Source organism: Rhododendron vialii, chromosome 3a (assembly GCF_030253575.1).
Source record: "Rhododendron vialii isolate Sample 1 chromosome 3a, ASM3025357v1".
NCBI classification, from domain to species: domain Eukaryota; kingdom Viridiplantae; phylum Streptophyta; class Magnoliopsida; order Ericales; family Ericaceae; genus Rhododendron; species Rhododendron vialii.
This window is the reverse complement of record NC_080559.1, coordinates 3,411,753-3,435,600: the sequence shown is the minus strand read 5'-3', so window position 1 is coordinate 3,435,600 and position 23,848 is coordinate 3,411,753. Positions and strand designations below refer to the sequence as shown.

General features: G+C 37.0%; 2 protein-coding genes and 1 long non-coding RNA gene across 3 annotated transcripts; 2 read left to right on the top strand and 1 right to left on the bottom strand.

Moving 5' to 3' along the window:
- Positions 1-10,296: 10,296 nt before the first annotated feature.
- On the top strand, positions 10,297-19,213 carry LOC131319215 (S-formylglutathione hydrolase-like). Its single transcript, XM_058349375.1, has 11 exons — positions 10,297-10,653; positions 10,772-12,083; positions 12,230-12,382; positions 12,726-12,843; positions 13,508-13,555; positions 15,880-16,076; positions 16,499-16,597; positions 16,675-16,749; positions 17,475-17,632; positions 18,570-18,634; positions 18,769-19,213. Exons 2-11 carry the CDS (start codon positions 11,676-11,678, stop codon positions 18,915-18,917), a joined length of 1,470 nt encoding a protein of 489 aa, XP_058205358.1. The 5' UTR covers positions 10,297-10,653; positions 10,772-11,675; the 3' UTR covers positions 18,918-19,213.
- A 1,217-nt stretch (positions 19,214-20,430) lies between these two features.
- Positions 20,431-22,582, top strand: LOC131319219 (OVARIAN TUMOR DOMAIN-containing deubiquitinating enzyme 4-like). The gene is made up of 2 exons (XM_058349380.1): positions 20,431-20,889; positions 22,184-22,582. Exons 1-2 carry the CDS (start codon positions 20,771-20,773, stop codon positions 22,332-22,334), a joined length of 270 nt encoding a protein of 89 aa, XP_058205363.1. The 5' UTR covers positions 20,431-20,770; the 3' UTR covers positions 22,335-22,582.
- On the bottom strand, positions 20,824-21,532 carry LOC131319221 (uncharacterized). The gene is made up of 2 exons (XR_009197928.1): positions 21,225-21,532; positions 20,824-21,191 (listed from the first exon to the last, which is right to left on the bottom strand). It is a non-coding gene; the product is annotated as an uncharacterized LOC131319221 (long non-coding RNA).
- Positions 22,583-23,848: the final 1,266 nt, after the last annotated feature.

Here is a 23,848-nt window from a genome sequence, read left to right as displayed (position 1 = left end):
TCATATATGAAAATAATTGACACTCTTTCCTGTCAACACTTACCTGTTTCATTGACTGAAATTTCCTGGTTTCAGGGAGAAAATTTTGAAAAAGATGCTCTCCGCTATCATAAGATAATTATTTTGACTGATGCTGATGTAGATGGGGATATATTCGAACATTACTTTTTGTCTTTTTTCTTTAGATATCGGGCACACAATTGACGAGCCTCATTTCAAATTTCTGGAGCATAAAAGAAAAGAACCTACAAAATTGATCTTCAAGCGATTGAGGAATGCAAATGCATTTCGATTAACGGATTTTCTATTCCTTTCAGAAGGCTTTATTTGATGAGGGCTGTACTTATGTTGGTGTTCCACCTTTATACAAGGTATGTCTTCAAATTTCAGAGCTCCAAGAATCCAAATGAAAGCCCTACCATTAAATGCAGTGAGTTTATTTGTAGTTCTCTATGTTTAATTAATCAGGTTGAGAGGGGAAAGCAATCACGTTATTGCTATGACGAGGCATGACTTAAACAGCTAAAGAGAGCTCTTTCCCTCCAAATGCATCATATAACATTCAGAGGTTTAAAGGTAAGATGAATAATCTGATGTTTCGGGTTCTGTACATCAGGTTTAGAACGAAATAGGCTAGGATACCATATATGTTCTGTGCACGCCTGCGTATTCTGAATGTTGCTTGTGTGTATTTTTACCGTAGATTCGTAGTAATTACCTGACTTCATCTTCTTTGTTTCAGATAACAAAAAACAACTGTTTGTATTATGTGCCATGATTCAAGTTTATTCTTTTGGTGATGATGTGCAATCATTTATGCGATTTCCCAAAGAGAAAAAAAGGGGAAAGGGAAGGAATAGTCAATATAATTTTTAGCTTCGTGGTATTTGATAGCAACAATCATCCTTATTGTAGGATTCATTTTAATGTTCTTGATGCTCTCAAATGCCCACACGGTTTCAACACTCTCAATGAAGTACTCCCATCAGTTAAAGTATTAGTCGTCTTTTTCAGTGCTTTTACCATCAGTTTGGATTGTTCATACCAAGGGGGAAAGCATTAGCCGAAAGGACGTGGTGTGATTCTCATCTTGCATTTGTTTTTGTCTTGGGGTGAATTCTAGAGTTGATGCATTTCATGTGGGTATCCACACATTTTTATTTTCCCGTTTGATTTGGAGTCCATCCTTGTGGGCATGCAAATGTAAGTTGTTGTCATCTTTAGCCATTCCTGCCACTGTTTGGAAATATTTAGGTACTAAATAATGTGAGGTTTATGGTGCTTGTCATCCAGGGGACAAATTTTTTGAGGCTGTCCACAAATTGTTGCAGCCTCCTAAATTTGAGCATTCATCTCTTACTATGCATGTATGTTTATATATATTAGTCTTCTGCTAATGATCCGTTTAACTTTCTGTGTAAGTACACTTATGTTCTCTTTTCCTTGAATTTAGTTTTGTTCATCATCCTTAAAAGAGGGTGAACATTAGTTAATGGAACACACTTTTGGGAGAAATGATGCCTTCACAATTATGGGAGACGGCATTGGACCCAGAGAGAAGAATGCTATTAATGGACGATGCTGCTGAAGCAAATGTAGTATTCTCCTCTCTAATGGGCGCCCGGGTAAGCAGATCAGGCATATCAGTATTTTTTGTTTTGTTATCGTTTTTCGTTTGCATTTTACATGTTGCCAAAAACAAAGACAGTTAAAAGTTCAAATGTTTTAATATCGTCTTTGTTTTTTCTTTTTGGTTTTCCATGTTGCCAGGAACAAATACATTTCAAAGTTTGAAAACACTCATCGTTTTCAAACCTTCTAAAATATGATTTTGGTGTTCCCTAAAAGTAGTTTTCTTGTACACAACTTGAAAATTTTTGAAAATAGTTCCGAAAAGTGCTCGCCATAGAAGTTTTGTTTATCTTGAAAATGAAAAAAAAAAAAACCTCCAAAATAATGAAGAGGCCTGTCAATTGCAGCACCAAACGTATGGTGATGATAATTGCAGCTACTTTTTTCATGGTGTCAAGACAACCAAGGATCTCATTCGTACTTGCTGTTTCTGTTGGATGAGTGAAGCAACTTATACAAAACTCTGCTAACATGATTAACCTCAAACAACTGGATACATGACCCGTATCGTCATTATGTACAAGGGGTAATTCTATGAACTTAATGGTTTACAAGACGGCAATGTAGTGTGTTTCTGATCTCACCATTTTTGGTCTAGTCTGTATATCTCCCCAAAAAAGGAAGATGACAATCAAGCTTGCAAACATTTTTAGAGTGTTCTACTGAAGCAAATGATTCTTTAGTTCGTCTGTCCGTTTCCTTCCAAAGTAGATGATAATACCTTTGGTCATTGATTTCGCTCTCCAACCTTGAGCAGATACTTGATGTGTATCATCAATCGTGTATGTAATTTCTTGTAAGTGCAAAATGCACCAAGTATTAATCTTCCATATTTGACGAGAGCAGGTGCAATAGCTTACCAAATTGTGATTGAGTTTGGAACAGCAACAAGATTAAGCCATGCCTGCATTTTTCCGGGATGTGTGACAAGTATAGTTTCTTCATTTTCGACTGTCCTCATCTCAATTCTTTCCTGCTACTTTCTTTTAAAAACCTGAAGCCAAAATAAAAGGACAAATGAATGGTTAAAAAATCATACCACCGAACATGCATTATCTTTCCCAACTGCTACTTAGAGAACATGGAAAGAATTCAAACAGGTTGCAACTTATTAGAAAACAGATATTCTCGAAAAACATCCCATGGAATAAGAGAACTCTTCCATGGCACCTACAATTTAAAGTTTCAATTTTTTCCCACCCAAAATTTATCAACTTTGTGTAAAAGCAAACAACTATCCACAATAGCAATCGGTCTGAGGACCAGCTTGAAGAGCACTGCACCACCTACTGCTAGCATAGCCACCGCCTTCTGTTTGTATTTTAGGAACAGAAAATTTTCCTCTGCGTGGGTGTGTGTGTTGCTTACTTGGTTTAAGCAGAATGGAACTGTTTATGTCTAATGCAACTTCAAGAAGGCCACAAATGCACCAATTGCTTACTTGGTTTAAGCAGAATGGAACTGTTTATGTCTAATGCAACTTCAAGAAGGCCGCATGCTTAAACTGTTTATGTCTAATGCAACTTCAAGAAGGCCACAAATGCACCAATTGCTTACTTGGTTTAAGCAGAATGGAACTGTTTATGTCTAATGCAACTTCAAGAAGGCCACAAATGCACCAAAGAATCAACTCTCGGAGGGGACAAAAAGATCTGAAAAAGAAATGAACAAATAGCCATGGTTGTATTCTTGTTGTTGGAACTTGAGAAAATATATGAGAAACTTACTCGAAATTGAAATAGAAGAGCGAGGGGCGATCTTTCTTAAAAGTAGAGATTGCAATTAACTTCTTTTTTTTCTTTTCCTGTGTGTGTGTTTAATCCTTGTTATTTACTCTATTTCACAGTTGAAAACATCCAAACACAAAAGGGTCACCCAATCTCATGTAAGCAACATGTCAACACCAATGGAGAAAAATAGCATCCTTTCTTTTAACAAACTAAATAAAGCATCACAATCGACTAAGCAAAAACCATTTTATGCATGATCAAGAGGCATAAAAGACGAATAGAGAAATGATACGAATAAGTAAATGTGGAAAAGAAGCCCAAAATACTACCTAAAGTTGCAAAGATTGGAAGCATCTCATCTTCCCCGCTAAACGCGGATGCCTCCTCAAATTCTCCTGTATAAAAAACTCCAATGATATTGATATGCTGAGAGATATAAAGTCTCTTGTAATTCTGCTAAAGTCTCGTTTCATGTAATAAATACAATTTCTTCACCATGTGTGTGCGAAGGAAAAATGGAGGAAGGAATAGATAGAAATAAAAAAAGAGTTGCTTGTAACATATTTTGCAACCTATAACTGAATCCCATTGCTAATGTTAAAAAACGTGTTTATTTATAGTGAATAAACATGAAATCAAGTCCATAAGATCAAATAGTGACAGGGTTTTCAATTGTTTACCTTCATACCAGTATGTTGGAATAGAAATACCAAGCACGAAGTGAAACTCATCCGTGAGGATATTATATCAGACATCTAACGTGCATATAATGATGAACATGAATTTCCGTTTGGCCCAAAAAAAAAAAATGATGAACATGAAAAAGAGAAAATCATGCGAATTTGATAAACAAACGCAAAGCCAAAACAGGCACAAGCACAATACAACACAAATGAAAATTTTCCATACACCAGTTCATACATCCAATTAATTCCAAAGTAGGTATGGTGGTGTCCGTAAAAGATTAGGAGAAGAAGTAAATATAGAGGAAAAGAGGAGAGAGAAGAGTGTTCTGCTAGTCCTTCCTTGACCTCGCTTCCATGCCGATGGGAGACAATGGAGAAGAGGAAATGGACTAGATGCACTCAAAGTTTAAAAAAAAATTGAAGTAATGATTGATTGTATATGAAAGTCAATGTGGCACTCGATTTTCCATCGCAGCTTCGGAAATTACATTTAGGGCCGGCCCAACCCCAAGGCTCAAGAGGCCTGGGCCTTGGGCATCCAAAAAACCTAAAAATTAAAGGCACTCCTATTATTTTTACTGTTAGACTTGAGCAGGGGTCTTTTTAGCCCAACAGAAAATAAATTTCCCAATTTGATTTTTAAAAAAGGCCTAAACAAAAAAACTTCATTCAACCTAAAGGCCCAAAATAAATTACACAATATTCATTAGGTCTAAAGGCCCAATGCCCAATAAAAGACCCATAATGAAATAAAAAGGCAATAAATTGGTTTTTTTTATTAATCAACTTGTTATTCTTTGTGTCTTTTAAGGGCACACTTTTTTTATTAGGTTTTGGACACTAAAAATCCTTTGGCCGACCTTGATTACATTCGAAGGTGTCAATCTGTACTTTTGACTAATAAAGGCCAATGGTAAAAGAAACCAAAGCAAACTACCAAAAATTAAAAGTAAACTTCACATCTAAAACCTCTCAAACAAATGAACCAACTGACTTACCTATTCAATGGTGTCCACACCATATCTTTCTTCATTTCCTAAAGCGTGAGGATTCTAATTCCCATTGTCCTTGCTAAGAGAAGAAAATTGTATGCACACACTGGTTAGAATAACCTAACCAAAGTACACAAACGAAGAAACTTGTAGCCAACGAACTAACATTAATACTCGAGGACAATACTTTAGTTTACAACTTACTAATCACAGTAAATTGTAGAAAGCAAAATAAAATGACTATAGCTTCTCACAACCAGTTCTACTTAGGCTCCAAGTAACATTCTACCCTGCTTGTGCGTGCATGAGAGTGTTGGTATAGTTATGAATTTTTCAAGGCATTTTTTTTTAGCGGTAGTTTTCTAAGAGTATATGTATGGGTTCAAATTGGCCATTGACTGAAAGCCACAATCCAGATTACCTTCGATTCCAAAATTTTCGGGCGAAAGAAAATATAACCACCATGTGCTCATCAACTATCTCTTTGTATCTAACCACCATGTGGTCAATTTCAGGAATTGCTTCCATTGTGGACTTTTACCGAACACGTGGTGAGCAAGTAACATAAAAATCTCGACCATGCACTTTCGCACAACCACGAACTACACAACTCCGAAGCCAGAGTAACAATAAAAATCACAAAACTTGAGAAAATAAGTTCGTAGAACTTACCAAGAGTGATTTTTGGAGTTGTCAGAGGTGGCTAACGGGATGAGCTTGGAGTCGAGCAGCTCGTAGATCGAGGAGAGCTGGAGGCGGCAACATGGATGGCGTTGCCGCGGGACTCCTCCTTCTAGTCGATGGAGGAAATGATGCTCCAGGAGGCGCGACGTGCGCCGATGATGTTCTTATAGGCGACGGAGAGGAGGTTGTGCTCCACCACGGTGAGCTCCTCGGATTCGTTCAAACCGGAGACCTTCTCCATGAACTCAATAGATCCTTGGTGTGTGTGTGTGTGTGTGAGAGAGAGAGAGAGAGAGAGAGAAAAGGGTAGGTTTCAAAATTTTGAAAACAAAATCATAGTTTTACCAAAATGCCATTTGCCACTTTTACAGAATTGCCCTAAATCAGATTGATATTTACTGAAATGTCATTTTTGTTCTCAGCCCCTGTATGACACACTATTTACGAAAATGCCATCCAAAAGTTAGTTTATGAGAGGGATAGAATTAGACCGTTAGATTTGTAGGAATGGAGGGTTGAGATTTGTTTGGGGAGCAAATATTATATTGAAAAAAATCCCTTCCTTGTTGTATTGATTAAAAAAATTTACGTATGATAGAACAGCAGAGTATAACGAGAAAGTAAAGAATTCTTAAACAGATCAATAGCAATTTTTTGAAAGTTCTTAACAAAGACCAGAAATTATATGGAAATTGTTTTAGCACTCCAAAAATTGATAGAGGGGCTCCAAAACGATGTCGTTTTGTGTATTAACACAGTTCAGTTTTGGAGCCCTTCCATCAATTTTTGGAGTACCAAAATCACAATCCAAATTATATTTGGGGAAAATTTCACTTAGGCACCCGACCTTTCACACAAATCACATATAAACACCTGACCTTTCTTAAATTTCATATAAACACCTAAGCTTTCTAAAAACTCATCAATTCAACACCTGACCTTTCTTAAATTTCATATAAACACCTGAGCTTTCTAAAAACTCATCAATTCAACACCTGACATCACCTCTTCGTCTAAAACCAAACGGAAAAAAAGTTAAGTGCTCAAATTTTTTATTTATTTGAACCTGTGCGAAAATCTTATTTTTTTGATCATTTTATCCTAAAGAATCATAATTAATTTTTGACTCTAAAGTTCTCGTTAGTCAGCCCTAAGAAAGTCGTAGAATTAAATATCTCTTAGGACTAATTAACGAGAGTCTTAGAATCAAAAATTAATTATTACTTTTTAGGATAAAATAATTAGAGAAATAAGATCTTCATACCGGTTTAAATTGATTGAAAATTAGAGCACTTAATTTTTTAACCTTATTTTTTAATATATAAACGATCTATACATAGTTGAAAAATTAATTGCTCCAATTTTTAATTCGTTTGAACCGATGTGAAGATCTTATTTCTCTAATCATTTTATTCTAAAGGGTAATAATTAATTTTTAACTCTAAGGCTTTTGTTAGTTAGCCCTAAGAGATATTTGATTCTACGACTTTCTTATGGCTGACTAACGAGAACTTTAGAGTCAAAAATTAATAATGATTAGAAAAATAAGATCTTAGCACTGGTTCAAACAAATAAAAATTGGAGTACTTAACTTTTTTTCCGTTTTGTTTTAGACGAAGGACAGATGTTGAATTGATGAGTTTTTAGAAAGTTCAGGTGTTTATATGAAATTTAAGAAAGGTCAGGTGTTGAATTAATGAGTTTTTAGAAAGCTCAGGTGTCTATATGAAATTTAAGAAAGGTCAGGTGTTGAATTGATGAGTTTTTAGAAAGTTCAGGTGTTTATATGAAATTTAAAAAAGGTCAGGTGTTTATGTGTGATTTGTGTGAAAGGTCAGGGGCCTACGTGAAATTTTCCCTTATATTTGAGAAATTTCAAGTACCATAGAAACAAGCATTACAATGACACAACACTATTTCTAGTAATTACAGTTTAAAATGGAAATATGATTTTCTTTTAAGAAGTGACAAGACACAAAATGGAAATTTTGTGGCCTTTTTGAAGTGACAGAACATAATTTTCTGGTAATTACAGTTTCAAAAGGAAATATGGTGTTCATTTTAAAAGTTTTCTGTTTTTTTCCGGAGAAGTTTTCTATTAAAAATCAGGGGAAAAAACTGAAATAGTCTCTGTAGTTAAGTATTTATGTCAATTTGGTCCCTGTAATTATAATTGGCTCAATTTACACTCTGTACTTTTCATTTTGTTTCAATTTGGTCCAATTACTAACTTCCGTTAGTCCTTTAAACAACAAAATCATATGGCCCCCTTTTTTGGGGTTAAAATTAATAGACTCGTTCGACTAAATAAGCCAACTGGCTTATTTTTTTATCCTTATTGAATTTTTTTCCATATGTGTTAGTTTTTCGTCAATTTTTTTGGGGTTACTACATCGTCATGACGTGAGAAATCTAAAAAGTAAAAAATTATGATCGAAATCTAATTTTTTTTGAATAAAGTCAAGAATTGGCTTATTGGCTTATTTTTGTCTTTATTCAAAAAAATTAAGTTTTGATCGTAATTTTTTACTTTTTAGATTCCTCTTATGATGACAATGCAATAATTCCCAAAAAAATGACAAAAAACTAACAAATACGAAAAAAAATTGAATAAAAACAAAAAAATAAGCCTGTTGGCTTATTTAGCTGAATAGGGTTACTCATTCCCCTCTTGCCCTAATATATCTCTAAACCAAAACACAGCTCATTCTTCCATTCTCCATTGATAAAGAGGCACTTGAGAAGAAATTTGGTTATAATTTTCTACATAAAGTTGCCATCGAATTCAGCATTTTCATGATCAGCCATGAAGCATCATAACCACTGATATTGTCTACATATTCAACTTGTGGACAAATACTGAGATGCCTTATTTTTCTCCATGATACTGAAAATGCATATAGAATCATATCCAAAAGTCACAACATGATAAATAACCACGTCCAAAAGTCAGAATATTCTATAAACTCAGTTCCAAATTTACCATGTCATAACCTAATACATAGACATAACAAACCACTCAATTAGGTTACAATAAACCTAACTTAACAGCCCAAGTGGTTACAAAAAATAATGCCCTGTCATTTCATTCATTTTTCTACACTTGGCCCATGCACTGATTCCTGACTAGGAATGTTGAAAAATAAACCTAAGCCAATTTTTTCTTCTTTATTCAAAAAAAATTGAATTTCGATAATAATTTTTTACTTTTTAGATTATTCTCGTCATGATGATGCAATAACTCTCAAAAAATTGACGAAAACTAACAAATACGAAAAAAAATTTGAATAATGACAAAAAATAAGAAAGTTGGCTTATTTAGCCGAGCAGGTCTGTTTTAACCCAAAAAAAGGGGGGCCATATGATTTTGCTATTTAAAGGACTAACGGAAGTTAGTAATTGGACCGAATTGAAACAAAATGGAAAGTACATGGTGTAAATCGAGCCAATTATAACTACAGGGACCAAATTGACACGAACACTTAACTATAAGGACTATTACAGTTTTTTTTTCCTAAAAACACGTTTTGATGCAGTAGAGAAAGAATTGGGAAATGATATTGGCACTCAAAAAATTGATGCAGACACTCAAAAAATAAAACAATATGGCTTTGGAATTATACGATTTTGGAGTGCCTGCATCAATTTTTGAAGTATCAATATCATTTCCCAAAGAATTTAAGCTTCATTTGATAATAGTGATAGATGAATGAGATTAGTAAAGAGATGAGATTATGATTGGGATTGATAATGAGAATAAATGATAATGAATATGTTTGTTTGAGATGAGATTAGATGATAAAATTATTAATATCATATTTGTTTGAAATGAGATTAGATGATAAGATTATTAATATCATATTTGTTTAAGATGAGATTAGATAATGAGATTAGATTAATAAAAAAGAATTGGTAATGAGAATAAGTTAGGATTAGATTATGAATATTAAGTCACAAGAGGTATTTCTAATACTCCTAATGACCGACTTAGACATTCCAATAAATTAATAATCCGAAACCTTTTTTATTACCGAACATAGTATTAACATTCCCGTCCTAATCCTCAAACCTATTATCAAACGGGACCATGCAGTGCACTTTAATTACGTGATTCTTGAAATTTTCTACTCATTTTCATTCGCAAATGGAGTAAATCTCCTATGAAAGGAAAATACCTTTCATCGAGAAACGTGGCGCAATCAGAGCCCGTGAAAGGAGGGACTTTACTTTTTTTTTAGAAAGGAGGGACTTTACTTTAAACTGGCGACAGAGCCCAACGACCGAGGTGGACTAGTTGTTGGATTCGATTCGTACTTCTCGCCCTTTAGGGGTTGTTTGGGACGAGTTACTTATAAAATGATTATTATTCACAATGAGGCATTATATTCTTCCTCCACCCAAACAACCCTTTAGATCTAAACTTGTGATATATATATAACGACCCCACCAGACACTTCTAGGGTCTGCCTATTCTTCCCCCTCCCTCTTTCTCTAACCCCTCCCCCGTCCCCCTCCTCTCTTCTACCAGCATGTTTAGACTATAGGAATTTAGCGAATTCGATGATTTATATTCGTCGAATTCGATAAATTCCTGCAGATCTAAAAAACTGATTTATTTCAGGAAGATTTCCTTGTTAATTGCTATGAGTTTTTCTGGACAGATCCTTGGTTGTAAGGTTTGGCCTGGCTTACTCAATTTTTTGTCGGTATAATTCAATTGGCTTTCTGAAATTTTATTTTGATCATCAATTGTATTTTTGAATCGATCATCACTTTTTTGTATCTTGTATTTCAGGTTTACGGTCGCAGAAGGATCCATTATTATCATCGAATTCATTGAATTCCTATGGATCTAAAAGCTGGTTTATTTCAGGGAAGATTTCCTTGTTACTTGCTATGAGTTTCTCTGGACAGATCCTTGGTTGTAAGGTTTTGTCTGGCTTACTCAATTTTTAGTCGGTATAGTTCAATTGCCTTTCTGAAATTTTATTTTGATCATCAATTGGATTTTGAATCGATCATCACTTTTTTGTATCTTGTATTTCAGATTTGCGGTCGCAGAAGGATCCATTATTATCTCCTATATATAATGGAGCGAGCTTGGGAATTTAAAAATTCCTTCTTGTTTTTGTGCCTTTCCTCCCCCTTTAGTTCAAGTTTCATTATGTTATATTTTGTTGTCAATTAAAAATTTACATGATGAATTGAATGGTATGGGGAAAATTTTCAATTTGTAATTAGAAAATATAGGGGGCAAAAACGGTAGACAGAGTAAAAATAAACCTTAGTGTACTCTCTCTCTGTACTTTTTTTTTTGATTACCACTTGGAATCAGTTTTGAGAATTTCAGTAATTGAATCTGAGTTAGTTTTGTTCACGCTTGACCTAAGAATGTGAACATTATCCTTTTTGTTTTTAGTGATTGAAAAACAAAAAATTGTATGTCATGCTTGCTAGAAAATATTTGTCATGTAAGCATAATATCACTTTGTGGTATGATTGACCTCATTTCAACCAACCAACAAGAGGGAGGTTAATGTTCGTGAACAAAATTGCACTCATTGAATCAATATGACTAGACATTCATACACTGCATACGCACTCATTTTGGGCCCGTCTTGGTTCCTAAAATTAAAAATATGAGCCACTCATTTTTTCAAAATAATTTGTCTAGGGTACTTGTAGAAAATCAAATTATTGAAATATCGTATAGCCGTTTACGAAAAATTAACTTTTCTTCAAAATAGGCCTGGATTTTGAAGCCAATTGGAAAATGCTTAAATCGATATCCGAAAATGTTTTTTATTATTGAAATTCTAAACAAAATATTTTGAATAACATGAGAGGCTTGGATCACAAAAACCCTATAAAAAACCCTAGGGCCGGCACGAACCATACTTTCACCGATATCTCCCTCCGTCGTAGCTCGATTGTAGTATTGCCCGACGGCAATGAAGAGGAATATTGTTGTTTCGTCATCATCATCATCACGGCGGAAAAGAAGAAGGTCTGAATCCGGCGACAACAGAGGACCGGGCTACGGCCACAACCCTCCCCCACCCCACTCCACCCCCGAATACGACAACAGAGGACCTGGCTATGGCGACTACCCTCCCCCACCCCACTCCACCCCCAAATACGACCCCGCATACGCTAACTCCTTACAAACCCCACGGCAACAAACCACCCCGACCCTACGGCCGCAGACCTCCGCCTCCAGGGAGTACCCGCCGCAGGTGGCGCAGACGTATGCTACGGTGGTCCATGAACATGTCGAATCGGAAGGGCATCACTCCTATCGCCCTCATCTCCTATCGTCCCAACAGGGCTCTGCGGCTGGTACTATCCGTGACGGAAAGGTCATTCTTGCCCCTTCCAACCCCTCCGATCCCTTCCCAGAATGTTTTCCTTTCTTTTTCTTTCATCATCTCATTACTGAACTCTCTGAAATTCTCTTTTGTTTCTATTGCTCCATCTGTAATGTGTTTTGGGTATTATTGTATAGGATTTTTCTGTAATGAAACCAGTAGTGATCAGCAGCTCAAAGATGTTTGATGGGTACAACATGAGATACAAGCATTACAGCCCAACCCTTGGCTGCTCCAAGACATTCCACATTTACTTCCCTCCTCTTACTTCCTCTTCTCACAAATTCGCTGTAAGTCTTCTTTCAAAATACCCATTTGTTCCTTATACTTCCTTTTTGTTAAGGTTTGATCTGATGCTAATTCATCCCTTGTCATATAAGACTTTATATTAGCTTTTAGTTTGAATGGACTAATAATGTTAGTCCGCTTGTGGGTTTATCATCAATCTGTTGTAACAGTATATTTATGCTCATGGATGTGTGCAATTTAATGTGTTTGTTTGTTGGCTACATGCTATATGATTAATACTTACCCTATAGACAGATACGCCGCATATTACTAAGTAACTGTCAGATAAAATTGATTGCAATGTCAACTGACAAATTTTGCTTGCCTCCTTTCATTACTAAGCAGGTACTCTATTGGCTCTCTGGCCTTACTTGCACAGATGAGGATTTCATAGCTAAATCTGGTGCCCAGCGTGTTGCTTTGAGTAACGGTATCGCTCTGATTGCACCAGATTCATCTCCAAGTAAGTCCAAATTCCATGAAATTGATTTGTAAATGCTGTGAACGAACAGCAGGTTTTCTGTGGTTATTAGAGCTTGATATTTTTTGTTCGCTTAAAGCCATTTGTGAACTAGAATTCTTCTTTTAGATTTGATGAATTGATTACATTTTCTTCTATCTCCTCTTGGTCTCCCTTTGGATTACTATTTGATCTATGGTTCAATCAACAACCAATATTGCGTAGCACCTTCTGCAATTTTCAACATAAGTATCACATTGTTAGCACAAACTGGGGGTTTTGCAGTCAATCATATGATCACAGAGCGTATACTTCTATTCTGGGATGGTAGGCCCTTGTTAATTAGGAAAATTTTAAACAACAGAGTAAATGGGTGATTTTGTGGTGAAAGTTAAAAACACACTGGGTAGTAACGTAGGAAGGTGCTATGACCCTTGATTTTGCAACTGTATGACCCTCAATAGGGATTCATGCATAAATTATTTAGCAGTCCTAACTGAGTTCTCACTCCTCATTTTCACATTGACTTTTGATTCTCTTATTTTCAAGGGTCATTATCTCTAGAAAATAAACCCTTATTTTAATTGCATTATTGTTATTGTGGTGACTTTGGTTTTAGAAGCTTCTGTAGCTGTACTAACCATATCTTTCCTTGAAATTTTTATAGGAGGTCTGAATGTGGAAGGTGCGGCTGCCATCTTCGATTTTGGTCAAGGTAAGGAGTATGTGAGAAATTCTGAAGCACTCTTCAAGTACTGATGGATTAAATGCAGCAGTGCACAATATTGATTGGTTAATGTTATACAATGATAGATTTTTCCCTACTTGACCTTGATTGCGGTAAAATGTGGGGTCATTCTTAGTAATAGAAGAGTTGTGCGGGGTTCCTCAATGGTATGGCTTGCGGCAACATGCACACCCCTGCTTTGATACATAAGAGTTTAAAGTTTCTTTTTTATTCTTTATAAACAGAGTTTACCATGCTGTCTTGATTAGTGAATATGGTGTCAATGTCATGCTATTTGTAACATGTTTGTCTTTTTAGTAATCTTTGAGTGTGCGAAAGCTTTATTTGTAATCATATAAAGCACAAGAAATCTTGACTCATTAGGGTAGTGTACCCTTTTCAGTCCCTCTCACAACATTTGATCAACAAGACCGTTATGAAGGTGTCAGCATGGACAATTTTATATAAATGAGGGGGTCAGTGTGGATGAGTTTTAAGGGATGGTATAAATGAGGGGGTGGGTTGTTTTAAATGTTAGGGGGTCTCCGTATAGTTTTACCTTTTTTTTTTGTTTTCAGTACTGCATAGTTTGGTTTAGTAATGTGCTTCCGAGTTTTGATACTGTTATTATTTGTGCAATTAGAGTGGGCCTTTTTGTCGGTTTGACCCTTCTTTTTGCTGATGGTTTATCATGCCTTTCTTTAGTATATGGGTAACATCCTCTTGATGCTCTTTACCTAATAAATTGCTGTTACTTGTCCCTTGAAAATATATTAGGTCCAGTAAGAACCAAGCATTACATCTATTCTCTTCTACTTTGTCTGATGCTTGGTATAGGATCTGTGTATCTTTTGGTAAACTTTCTTTTCTGTTTAGGTTCATTGTATAGGGATTAATCAGTAATTGCAGAACATAGTTGTCCAACTTAGGTGGGGATAGATGCTTTGTATACTAATGAATTTCTTCTGGCATAAAAGAAGATATGTCAGGCATTTAAAGCATTGTATGCACGCCCACTCTATGCTTTCAAATTTTTAGAATCCGAGTTCATTGAATACATCTGAAGCCTTGCATGTTATCAAATTTCTTCTTCAAATCCCTTGTTGTATGCATTTGCGTGCTTGAGTTGACGTGCATCGTGCCAGGAATGACATTTTTTTTTTTTCCTTCATTGAAGTGGCAGAAACTTCCCAATTAGATGTTTATAACTTTATTACCTTTTGCTTTACAGATTATAGCAGATCGTGAAGGTTTTACGGTCATCTGCATTTGAAACCTTTTGTTGTGCCTTCATTCCAGGCCATTCTAATGTAATTTGGTTGAATTCACCTTATATTTGTTTTTGTTATATTCATCTGTGGTTTTCTTTTTCAAGTTCCCTTTCCTTCCTTTTTTCTGTCATGTACAAGAAGCGCGTAATCATTGCTGTATTCTGGTGCCTTTCATTTTTATCACATTTCATGTATATGACTTCACAATGAGTGTGGGAATATCATGAAATTACTTCAAAGTCTTAAATATTGAAAGATGCCGCACCTCTTCCAAACAGCCCCCTCCCCCTCCCAAAAGGGAAGGAAAAAGACCAAATCAAACCGAGCCTTAAGTTCCAATCAATTGGGGTTGATTATGTGGAAAAATTGTTTTCTCCATTGAGCTCAATCAAGGGCAGCATGTTATGTGTTATCCAACAAACCTAGATCCTTTAGAAACAACCTCCTTGAAAGTCAATTTTGGCCTACCTCTCCTAATGCTACCCCTACTGTAATCATATCACTCCTCCTAACTACCGCATCTTCCGATCTATGTAAACCTCTACCTTCTTGCGAAGGTTTCGTTTCTAGTTCTATCTCACGATCTATTACCTCAGAACCATCTCAACATTTTCATTACATTTTCATTTTAGCTACTGTAGTCGCATGTTGTTTCTTAGTAGCCCAACACTCCGTGTCATTTAGTATGGTTGGTTTGGGAGAAATAAGACAAAGCAAAACAAAAAATTATAATCAAATGAAAACAATTAATCAGAAAGAAAAAGTCAAGGTATAGTGTTACAGAATTTCCATTCGCATAACAAAAAACAAGGATTGTTGGTTTTAACCTGCACTCTCTCTTCGTAAAATATCAATATATTGTTTAGGGCTTCAGTTTTTAGATTGCCAGCTTACAGCGGTTTTGTGGAAAAGGTAAATGGTAGATGGAGTTACCAGATATTAATTTTCCGTTGCTTATTGGTTCCAAGAAATGTAGGGTATAAACTCGGAGAGATTGCAGTTAGCGAAGCTGCAACTGACTTTTGTATGTTATTGGACCAGGTGCTGGGTTTTATCTCAATGCCACTCAAGACAATTGGAAGAACTGGCAGATGTATGACTATGTTGTCGAGGAATTGCCAAAACTGCTGAGTGAATACTTTCCACAGCTTGATACAGCACGAGCATCTATATTTGGTCATTCTATTGGTGGACATGGTGCTCTAACAATCTATTTGAAAAATCTGGACAAGTATAAGGTAACTTTCATGTGGCAACGTCCTTTGCCAGGTTTATAGTTTTGATGATCTTGACTTCTCATATTTAGGTTGGCTATGTTTGGTCTTTTTTGAGTGCCATGTGTATTGCTCCAATACTTGATTCAAATGTTTCTCGCCGACTTACATGAAGTTTTCTGTTCTTACTTCCTTCTTACATGAGGAATGGTTATGATATTTTCCCACTAAATGAAAAGAAGAAAAAGAATAAGGTTTCCCTGTGACTTCATCTCAGTATTTTAGCAGTATTTCTCCTTGCCATATTGTCCAGTGTGGATAGGCATCTTGACTGCATTTCTTATGTTCTATATCAATTGTATGCTTTTTGAGTTTCAATTCGACTTAATAAATTTTGTTGTTTGTTATAGTTCCTTTTGACTATTTTCATTTTGTTCTTTGTCCAGTCAGTGTCGGCCTTTTCACCGTTTGTGAATCCTCTTGACTGCCCTTGGGGTCAGATGGCTTTCACAAACTATTTGGGTGCAAATAGTGCTGATTGGGAGGTAAATTCTTGGGTGAATCACACTCCCAAAGTGTCTTTAAGCTGAAACTTATGTGGCCTTGAATTCTAAACTTGCAGGGTTATGATCCCACTTGGCTGATGGACCAGATGCCAATAGTTAATGATGTTCGTGCTACCATTCTAATCGATCAAGTAAGCAATTGTTGTCTTTCCATTTTATCACTTCTACTTGCATAGATCTTGTCACAGACCCTTACAAAATGTAGCTTTGCCCATTTAAATGATTCACCATTGAATTGGATCTTTCTGACATTGTCAAACTTATAGCGGTGGATTTGATATTTTCATCTATTTCATATATTCCTTTGTGATCTCATTCAGATTTAAGATGTCTTCGAAGTTACTTTGGCAACCAAAATATGCCGGAAGATATGCATTTCGGCACCTTCTCTACTAAGATCTATGTGAAGAGATACATAATTAATTGTACCAGCGTTGGTGTTTTATATCATGTGAGATTAATTATTGAACTGAAGAAATTTTGTTTTTTGCTTCTCAAATTGCCATAGTTATTTGAGGATCTATGTGAAGAGATACATAATTAATTGTACCAGCATTGGTGTTTTATGCCATGTGAGAGATTAATTAGTGAACTGAAGAAATTTTGTTTTTTGCTTCTAAAATTGCCATAGTTATTTGAGGAGAACCATACAAAATTGATGGTTGCCCATTCTTGTATGTGTCTTTAGTACCGAGGGTGAAATTCATGGCACTAGGTGTGCAGAATTCTTGTATGTGTCCATAGTACCGAGGGTGAAATTCATGCCACTAGGTGTGTAGAAAGTTTGATTGTGATTCAACGTTGCGTAGTTGATTCTTTACACCCCTATGCTAATTTACTACAATTAATTGTGCAGGGAGAGGAGGATGAATTCCCCCACAAGTTTGTGGATGCATGCAGAAAGGCTCAGTTTCCACTTCTGTTACGGTTTCAGCTTAATTATGGTTCCTCTTATTCTTTCATTGCCACCTTCATCGAGGACCATATCATTCACCATGCTCGAGTCCTTAATCTGTAAAAGTTTCTCTCGATCTATTGCTTGAGGAAGAAGTTTCTTTGATTTATTAGGCTTAACTTGGTATTGTTACGGTAACAAGGCCAGATTTTTGTTTTTGCCACAAAACTGCCAATATTAGGAGTAATGGTTGAGAGAATTGTAGCAATTGGATACTCTCTCTCTCTCTCTCTCTCTCTCTCTCTCTCTCTCTCTCTCTCCCCCCAAAATTGTAGCATTGGAATTGGATATTACTCCAATTGGTGTTCACATGGCCGGCGAAGCATATGCGAAAGGCTGTGCCTACTTCTCCCGTTCTCTGCTGCAGATGCCTTCTGCCACTTCTCCCGATTGGGCCAACGGCTTCTCTCTGTGTACCTACAATTCTTAACCAGTACACCGATGCCTTATTTGACGCGCTAAAAATTGTCAACCTCAAGCCCGATTGGCCCAAGGGCTTCTCTCTGCACGACCTGTTTAGGCCTCCATAACTACAATGCTGCCTTTTCCACTTATAGAAACGACCTCGAGCTGTTGGTGAGATGTGGGCCAAGCTGACCTGAGTGCTGTTTTTGCAACAGCCTTCTTTTGTTTAGCAGCAGCCTTCTTTTGTTTTGCTAATGCAGGATATTGAGAAAACACCAAACCTTATTCTATCAAAACAGTGACACTGATACCTTACAAATTTTCATACTGTCCTTCCATGCCAATTGCTTCTGTGTTGGCCACCCCAGCACACCACCACCACCGCTATTTCATATCATTTGTTGATTGGATTATTTAAAAGCAGCAGTGCAAAAATAGCACTAACCACACTTTTCCCATACAAAGCGCAAGCCTGCACACGCATGCACACGAGAGAGAGATTAATCAATGCTGCCGAAGTTTCTCTCTATAAAATATCCCCATCCAAAACAATGCAGCTTTCTTATGATTACAAAATCATTGCTCTAACAGGAGAGAAGACCCATCTGTCACCTTTTCTCATGGGAAGAAAGTCGACACTGACTACTCTGTAACTGGTGAGCAGAATGTTACTACCACGACTTGCAATCTCTTTTTATTTTCTTTTTGTGCTTCAATGTGTTCAATAAACTTTTGGATGATGTTTCCAGCGGCTGTAATTTGATGTTAATAAATGCTCCTTTGTGTACAGGCATACCAGGGGACAGAAGATGTTTGTTTCGCTCTGTTGCTCGTGGCGCCCGTCTACGATCAGGGAAACCTGCTCCAAATGAGAGCCTTCAGAGGGAATTAGCAGATGATTTACGGGCTAGAGTGCGTTCACATGCCTTCAGATCATAATGATGTGTTGAAGATTGTTTGTTCCTTTCACTTAAATTTCTAGTAAATCACTCTGCGATTTTTAGACAAGTCCTACATGCTTGTACTTTTGAGTTGTGACCACACATCAGAACTTCATTCTAGTGGTAAACTAATACCCGTTGTGCTGGTTCATATACTGGGACTCTCACCATGGGAAATCTTTCCACTTTCTTCACAACTGGGATGCAGTCCGTAGCGGTGGGAGGATTACAAAATCGTTGCTCTAACAGAAGAGAAGATCCATCTTTCACCTTTTCTCATGGGAAGAAAGTCTACACTGATGTCTACACTGACTACTCTATAACTGGTGAGCAGAATGTTACTACCACGACTTGCACTCTCTTTTTATTTTCTTTTTGTGCTTCAATGTTTTCCATAAACTTTTGGATGATGTTTCCAGTGGCTGTAATTTGATGTTAATAAATGCTCCTTTGTGTACAGACATACGAGGGGACGGAAGATGTTTGTTTCGCTCTGTTGCTCATGGTGCCCGTCTACGATCAGGGAATCCTGCTCCAAATGAGAGCCTTGAGAGGGCATGAGCAGATGATTTACGGGCTAAAGTGCGTTCACATGACTTCAGATCATAATGACATTTTGAAGATTGTTTGTTCCTTTCACTTAAATTTCTAGTAAATCACTCTGCAATTTTTAGACAAAGTCCTACATGCTTGTACTTTTGAGTTATGACCACACATCAGAACTTCATTCTAGTGGTAAACTAATACCCGTTGTGCTGGTTCATTTACTGGGACTCTCACCATGGGAAATCTTTCCACTTTCTTCACAACTGGGATGCAGTCCGTTGCGGTGGGAGGAAGTGTAGGGTTTACAGACTTAAGTAGGCAATAGGCATGGTTTTTTTGAAGGCATGCTGCTCAAATTGAGGTAGCAAAATTGTCCCGTGTATGTTGTTTTTTCTTAGGAGATTGTTATGCGGGCATCTGTAACCTATGTTACATGGACTCCTACAATTAAGTACCCCTGTCTGATGCTTGGTGCCTGGTCAAGGGTGTGGTATGTGCCTTGTATCCCACAACTTTTTTGACTATTTCCACGGTCATTCTTCCACTTAATTGAATCTGAAAGTTTCAGCATTCAGTGTTGTTTGATAACACAGTTTATCACTTAAAATCGAACACATTGAATCAAAGTACATTAAGTTCATTTGTAGCTGCATTTCATATCACTTAAATTTTGTGAATTTGTTTTTATCATTGTCATCATTTACATCATGTTGGATAATTGCTATACGGTGTACAGTGAGCTAATTGCCTTTGCCACAAATTTTTTAGCCAAGTTGGCATGCCTAGGAGTTTGATGTGTCCAATCCTAGGTATGTACCCACAAGGGACTAGTGTAGTGCATTCAAGATGCTGATATTTTCTGTTCTTTATTTTTTTTCAGGTGGCTGATGAATTTCTTAAAAGACGAGCTTCAGTGTGGTTAGTTCTCTGAGCTGTTTCAATCTTGCAACGTAATTCTGATTTCGTTTCTACTCATCTGGAGCTACATAGATATTAAATTGTTCGCCCCGCATGGTAACATTCCTCCTAGAGTAGTTGTTAATGTGAATAAGAGAAACTCTGGTGCAGCCATTTTTGTACATTCAACGTATTCTACGGATAGAGGAATACATAGAATTGAACATAGTAAAATAAGCATTTGATAGATTTTGTTGAATTGTTCGTTTGGAAATTTCCCGAAAAGCTAAATATAGGTTCTTCTCTCCATCGGGAAAATAGGGCCATTATGCTCATTGCTAAACTTGTTGAAGAGATGAAATATAACCAAGTTATATCTCTGAATTTCTGATGGCTTGCATGTAACTAATGTCTACCAATGTGATTAGGTTTTTAGAGGAAGATCTTGATATTCACGTATCACAAATGCGGGATCCAAATGCATGGGGAGGTGAGCCTGAATTATTCATGGCTTCACATGTTCTCCAGTAAGTCTCTCTCTCTCTCTCTCTCTCTCTCTCTCTGAGTTGTGTCTGTTCAGCCATATAGTTAACAAACTTAACATGTATTAGAAGTCTATGAGCTCAAGTCAGCTGATTATCTTCTAAGGCAAAGCAGATGCTTGGTGACTTGATCCTGTCACCAATCTCGGTTTGTATGATCTTTGGATCACTGCCCTGAGAGTGAAAATGTCCGGTAAACTAACAGCAGCAATGTTCAGTTAGATAAGGTGCACTCAAATAGAATTTACAATGAGGGTGGGAGATGTTCTAAGCTGAGAGTTGTTTTCCTACTACTACTACTCTTATGGCGGTAGTTTTACCTATAAAACCTTTTTCTCATTCACATTTGGCCTTGTGTTTTTCGATTGCTTTAGTATTGAATCTATGCTTCGGCGATTGATACCAAGTAGTAAGTAAATCCCATTTCCACAAACCAAGAAAATAACAGCGAAGGGGCATACCACACAACTCAAGACCGGGACAAAATCACCCGACCGAGGCCCTTCCAAAAACTAGTCCAACTTAAAAACATTGTACTGGTCCTAATTGGCTCCCATGCAAAATTTCACAGAGTACTCCCCACTTGGGTGGGGTGCCACCAAACAGCCTATTTTAGATTCATCTGGCCTTTGTTGCCGATCAAGAAAAAAACACCGTCCCCAAACCTTTTATACAAGGGACCCATTGGGTACCAATTTTTGATCCATAAGAATATGGACTCCCCTTTTTTAATAAGCTGCTTTATCAGGGCTCCCATTGTATTTCTAAAGCTTGAACACCTTTCTAATGGTCCAAGAGGACATCTTGCAGAGCTGCATTCCAGTTCCTATGGACATTGATCCTTAGTGGTGTAAGAGTGCACCCTCTAACTGGTTGAGTCTCTGTCTCCTTGCATGGAGCTTATAAGTGCCTCAACATTGTCGCTGTGTTCCACTCTTTCATTCTCCTAAACCTTGGCCCTCCCTCCTTTGAGGATAAAACCTGTCTCTCATGCCAGTTCAACCTTAGGCTCATTAGCCACCCCCAATGAAGACTGCCCATTTCTGCAGATTTGGATTCAATCCAGACTAGAGGTCGAAATCCACTAGAACTTCATTGATCGAGTAAAGAGGAGCTATCTGCTCTCTCAATATAAAGAGGGCCACCTGCAAATCCCAGACGACACATTTTCAAGTTTAGGCACCCGGGACGATATGTGAAGAAGACAAATCTTTTCATAGACTAAAGTACTGATGAAATTACACTGACCATAACCAAACTAACGATCTCATAACTGCAGGATGCCAATAACGGTATTCATTCACGATGGGGATTCAACGGGGTTGATAACCATTGCCGAGTATGGGCAAGAGTATGGCAAGGAGAATCCCATCAAAGTACTATATCGAGGCTCTAGCCATTATGACGTGTTGCAGATTCCAGGGAAGTAGGGTGCCCCATAAGACTCTAGTAGTAATCATATATCCCCAGGGAAAAATAGAGGCGAGTAATGGCAGCAGTACTTGTGTGTTGAATTAGTGACTTTAGTAATAATAAAAGTCCCAACGCTATTTGTTATTATTTCCTCATTTGTATTTTCATGGTGTATCCCGGGGCTTTGAAATGGTCCAAATGGAGCAGCACTTGTGTGTTGAATTAGTGACTTTAGTAATATGAAAATCTTCAATTTCTTCTACCATTCTGTATTTTGCACACTGATTGATGGAAGTTGCTGGGACTGGGATAATGAAGTTGCAGGCTTTTCAATTAAGCTCAAAACTAAACAGTTGGTTCGGTATTCTGGTCCTGAGTTCGATCGTCTGACAAAAGAGAAGTTATTCCCAAATACCATCGACTTATTAGTTGTAACAAGCACTCTCTCTTGGTAAAGGAAATGTCATGTGCACAAGCATGGATGTACCAAATGAAAATGTGTTTGGAGTCACTTAATGCACCTGAGTTTGCAAAATAACGAGGGATCAACGTGCTGGCTCATCTGTGTTTTGTTTATCTGCATCAATGGACAATGGCCGTGCAGGGAAAAATGTTCTTAAAAAATGTACGCCAGTATCTACTCATAGAGTAATTATTCTGTGCAGTCTGTGTCATGTAACCACGAGGTCCAGATGTGTTGCGTGAGTTGTGAGTCTTGTGACCTGCTACACAGGCGCGTATTAGATTTTCCTAGCTCCGGTCCGGTCCTGCTAACTTTTGCCCACGGACGATCATACACGTCTCATGCATATTAATACATTTCTACAGATTAATACGCTTATTTTAAAAATTAATGCACCTTTTACTTATTATTTTTACTTATTATTCTTCCTCTGCCTCTTGGGCGGATGTTAGCATTAATACCCTAAAGATAGGAGTGACCTAAACAAGACAATTATCAATTCAGAGGTCCAATACCTATTGGTTTGGGCTTTTCTTTTGGTCCCCAGTCCGGTCCATTTTCATTCGCGCACCCATACTATAATTGTGGTGGACTACAATCTCACAAGCAAAAGTAATATACAAGCAGAAAGCTTTTGGGCCAAATATATACTTAAAGGGAAAATGACAGTCAATGACATGTTTTAATAATTAATACCAGCCAAGGATATTTTCAATATTGATAAATGTTTTCAGTATATTTTTGACGGGTATTAATTATCCAAGCACATCCTGAGGAGTGACAAATGTCACTCACCATACAAATGGCTGTCATTTTCCCAAACTGAAAAGTCAAAAGTGGCCTTTTGCTATGTTTGGGTGTGAATTTAGTAGAGGGAAAAAAAATTAAATGACTTTTGTAATCAAATAAAAACTTACTCAACTATGGTAATTCATTACCATTTCATTTTTTCTTTAACGAAACAAGGTATGTCAAGACATTTGTACGGGGAGTGACATTGCTTCAACTTTTTTATCTACAGGGTGCGGGCTCGAATCGCATATCAGATGATTAGCAGTAATCTTTATT

What these genes read in the sequence shown, in the direction of transcription:
- LOC131319219 (XM_058349380.1), top strand. Translation starts at nt 20,771, where the DNA reads ATGTCTACCAATGTGATTAGGTTTTTAGAGGAAGATCTTGATATTCAC. An exon ending in ATGGCTTCACATGTTCTCCA is followed by an intron (nt 20,890 to 22,183) that starts GTAAGTCTCTCT and finishes TCATAACTGCAG; the next exon opens with GATGCCAATAACGGTATTCA.
- LOC131319215 (XM_058349375.1), top strand. Translation starts at nt 11,676, where the DNA reads ATGAAGAGGAATATTGTTGTTTCGTCATCATCATCATCACGGCGGAAA. An exon ending in GTACTATCCGTGACGGAAAG is followed by an intron (nt 12,084 to 12,229) that starts GTCATTCTTGCC and finishes ATTATTGTATAG; the next exon opens with GATTTTTCTGTAATGAAACC. An exon ending in CACTGACTACTCTGTAACTG is followed by an intron (nt 18,635 to 18,768) that starts GTGAGCAGAATG and finishes CTTTGTGTACAG; the next exon opens with GCATACCAGGGGACAGAAGA.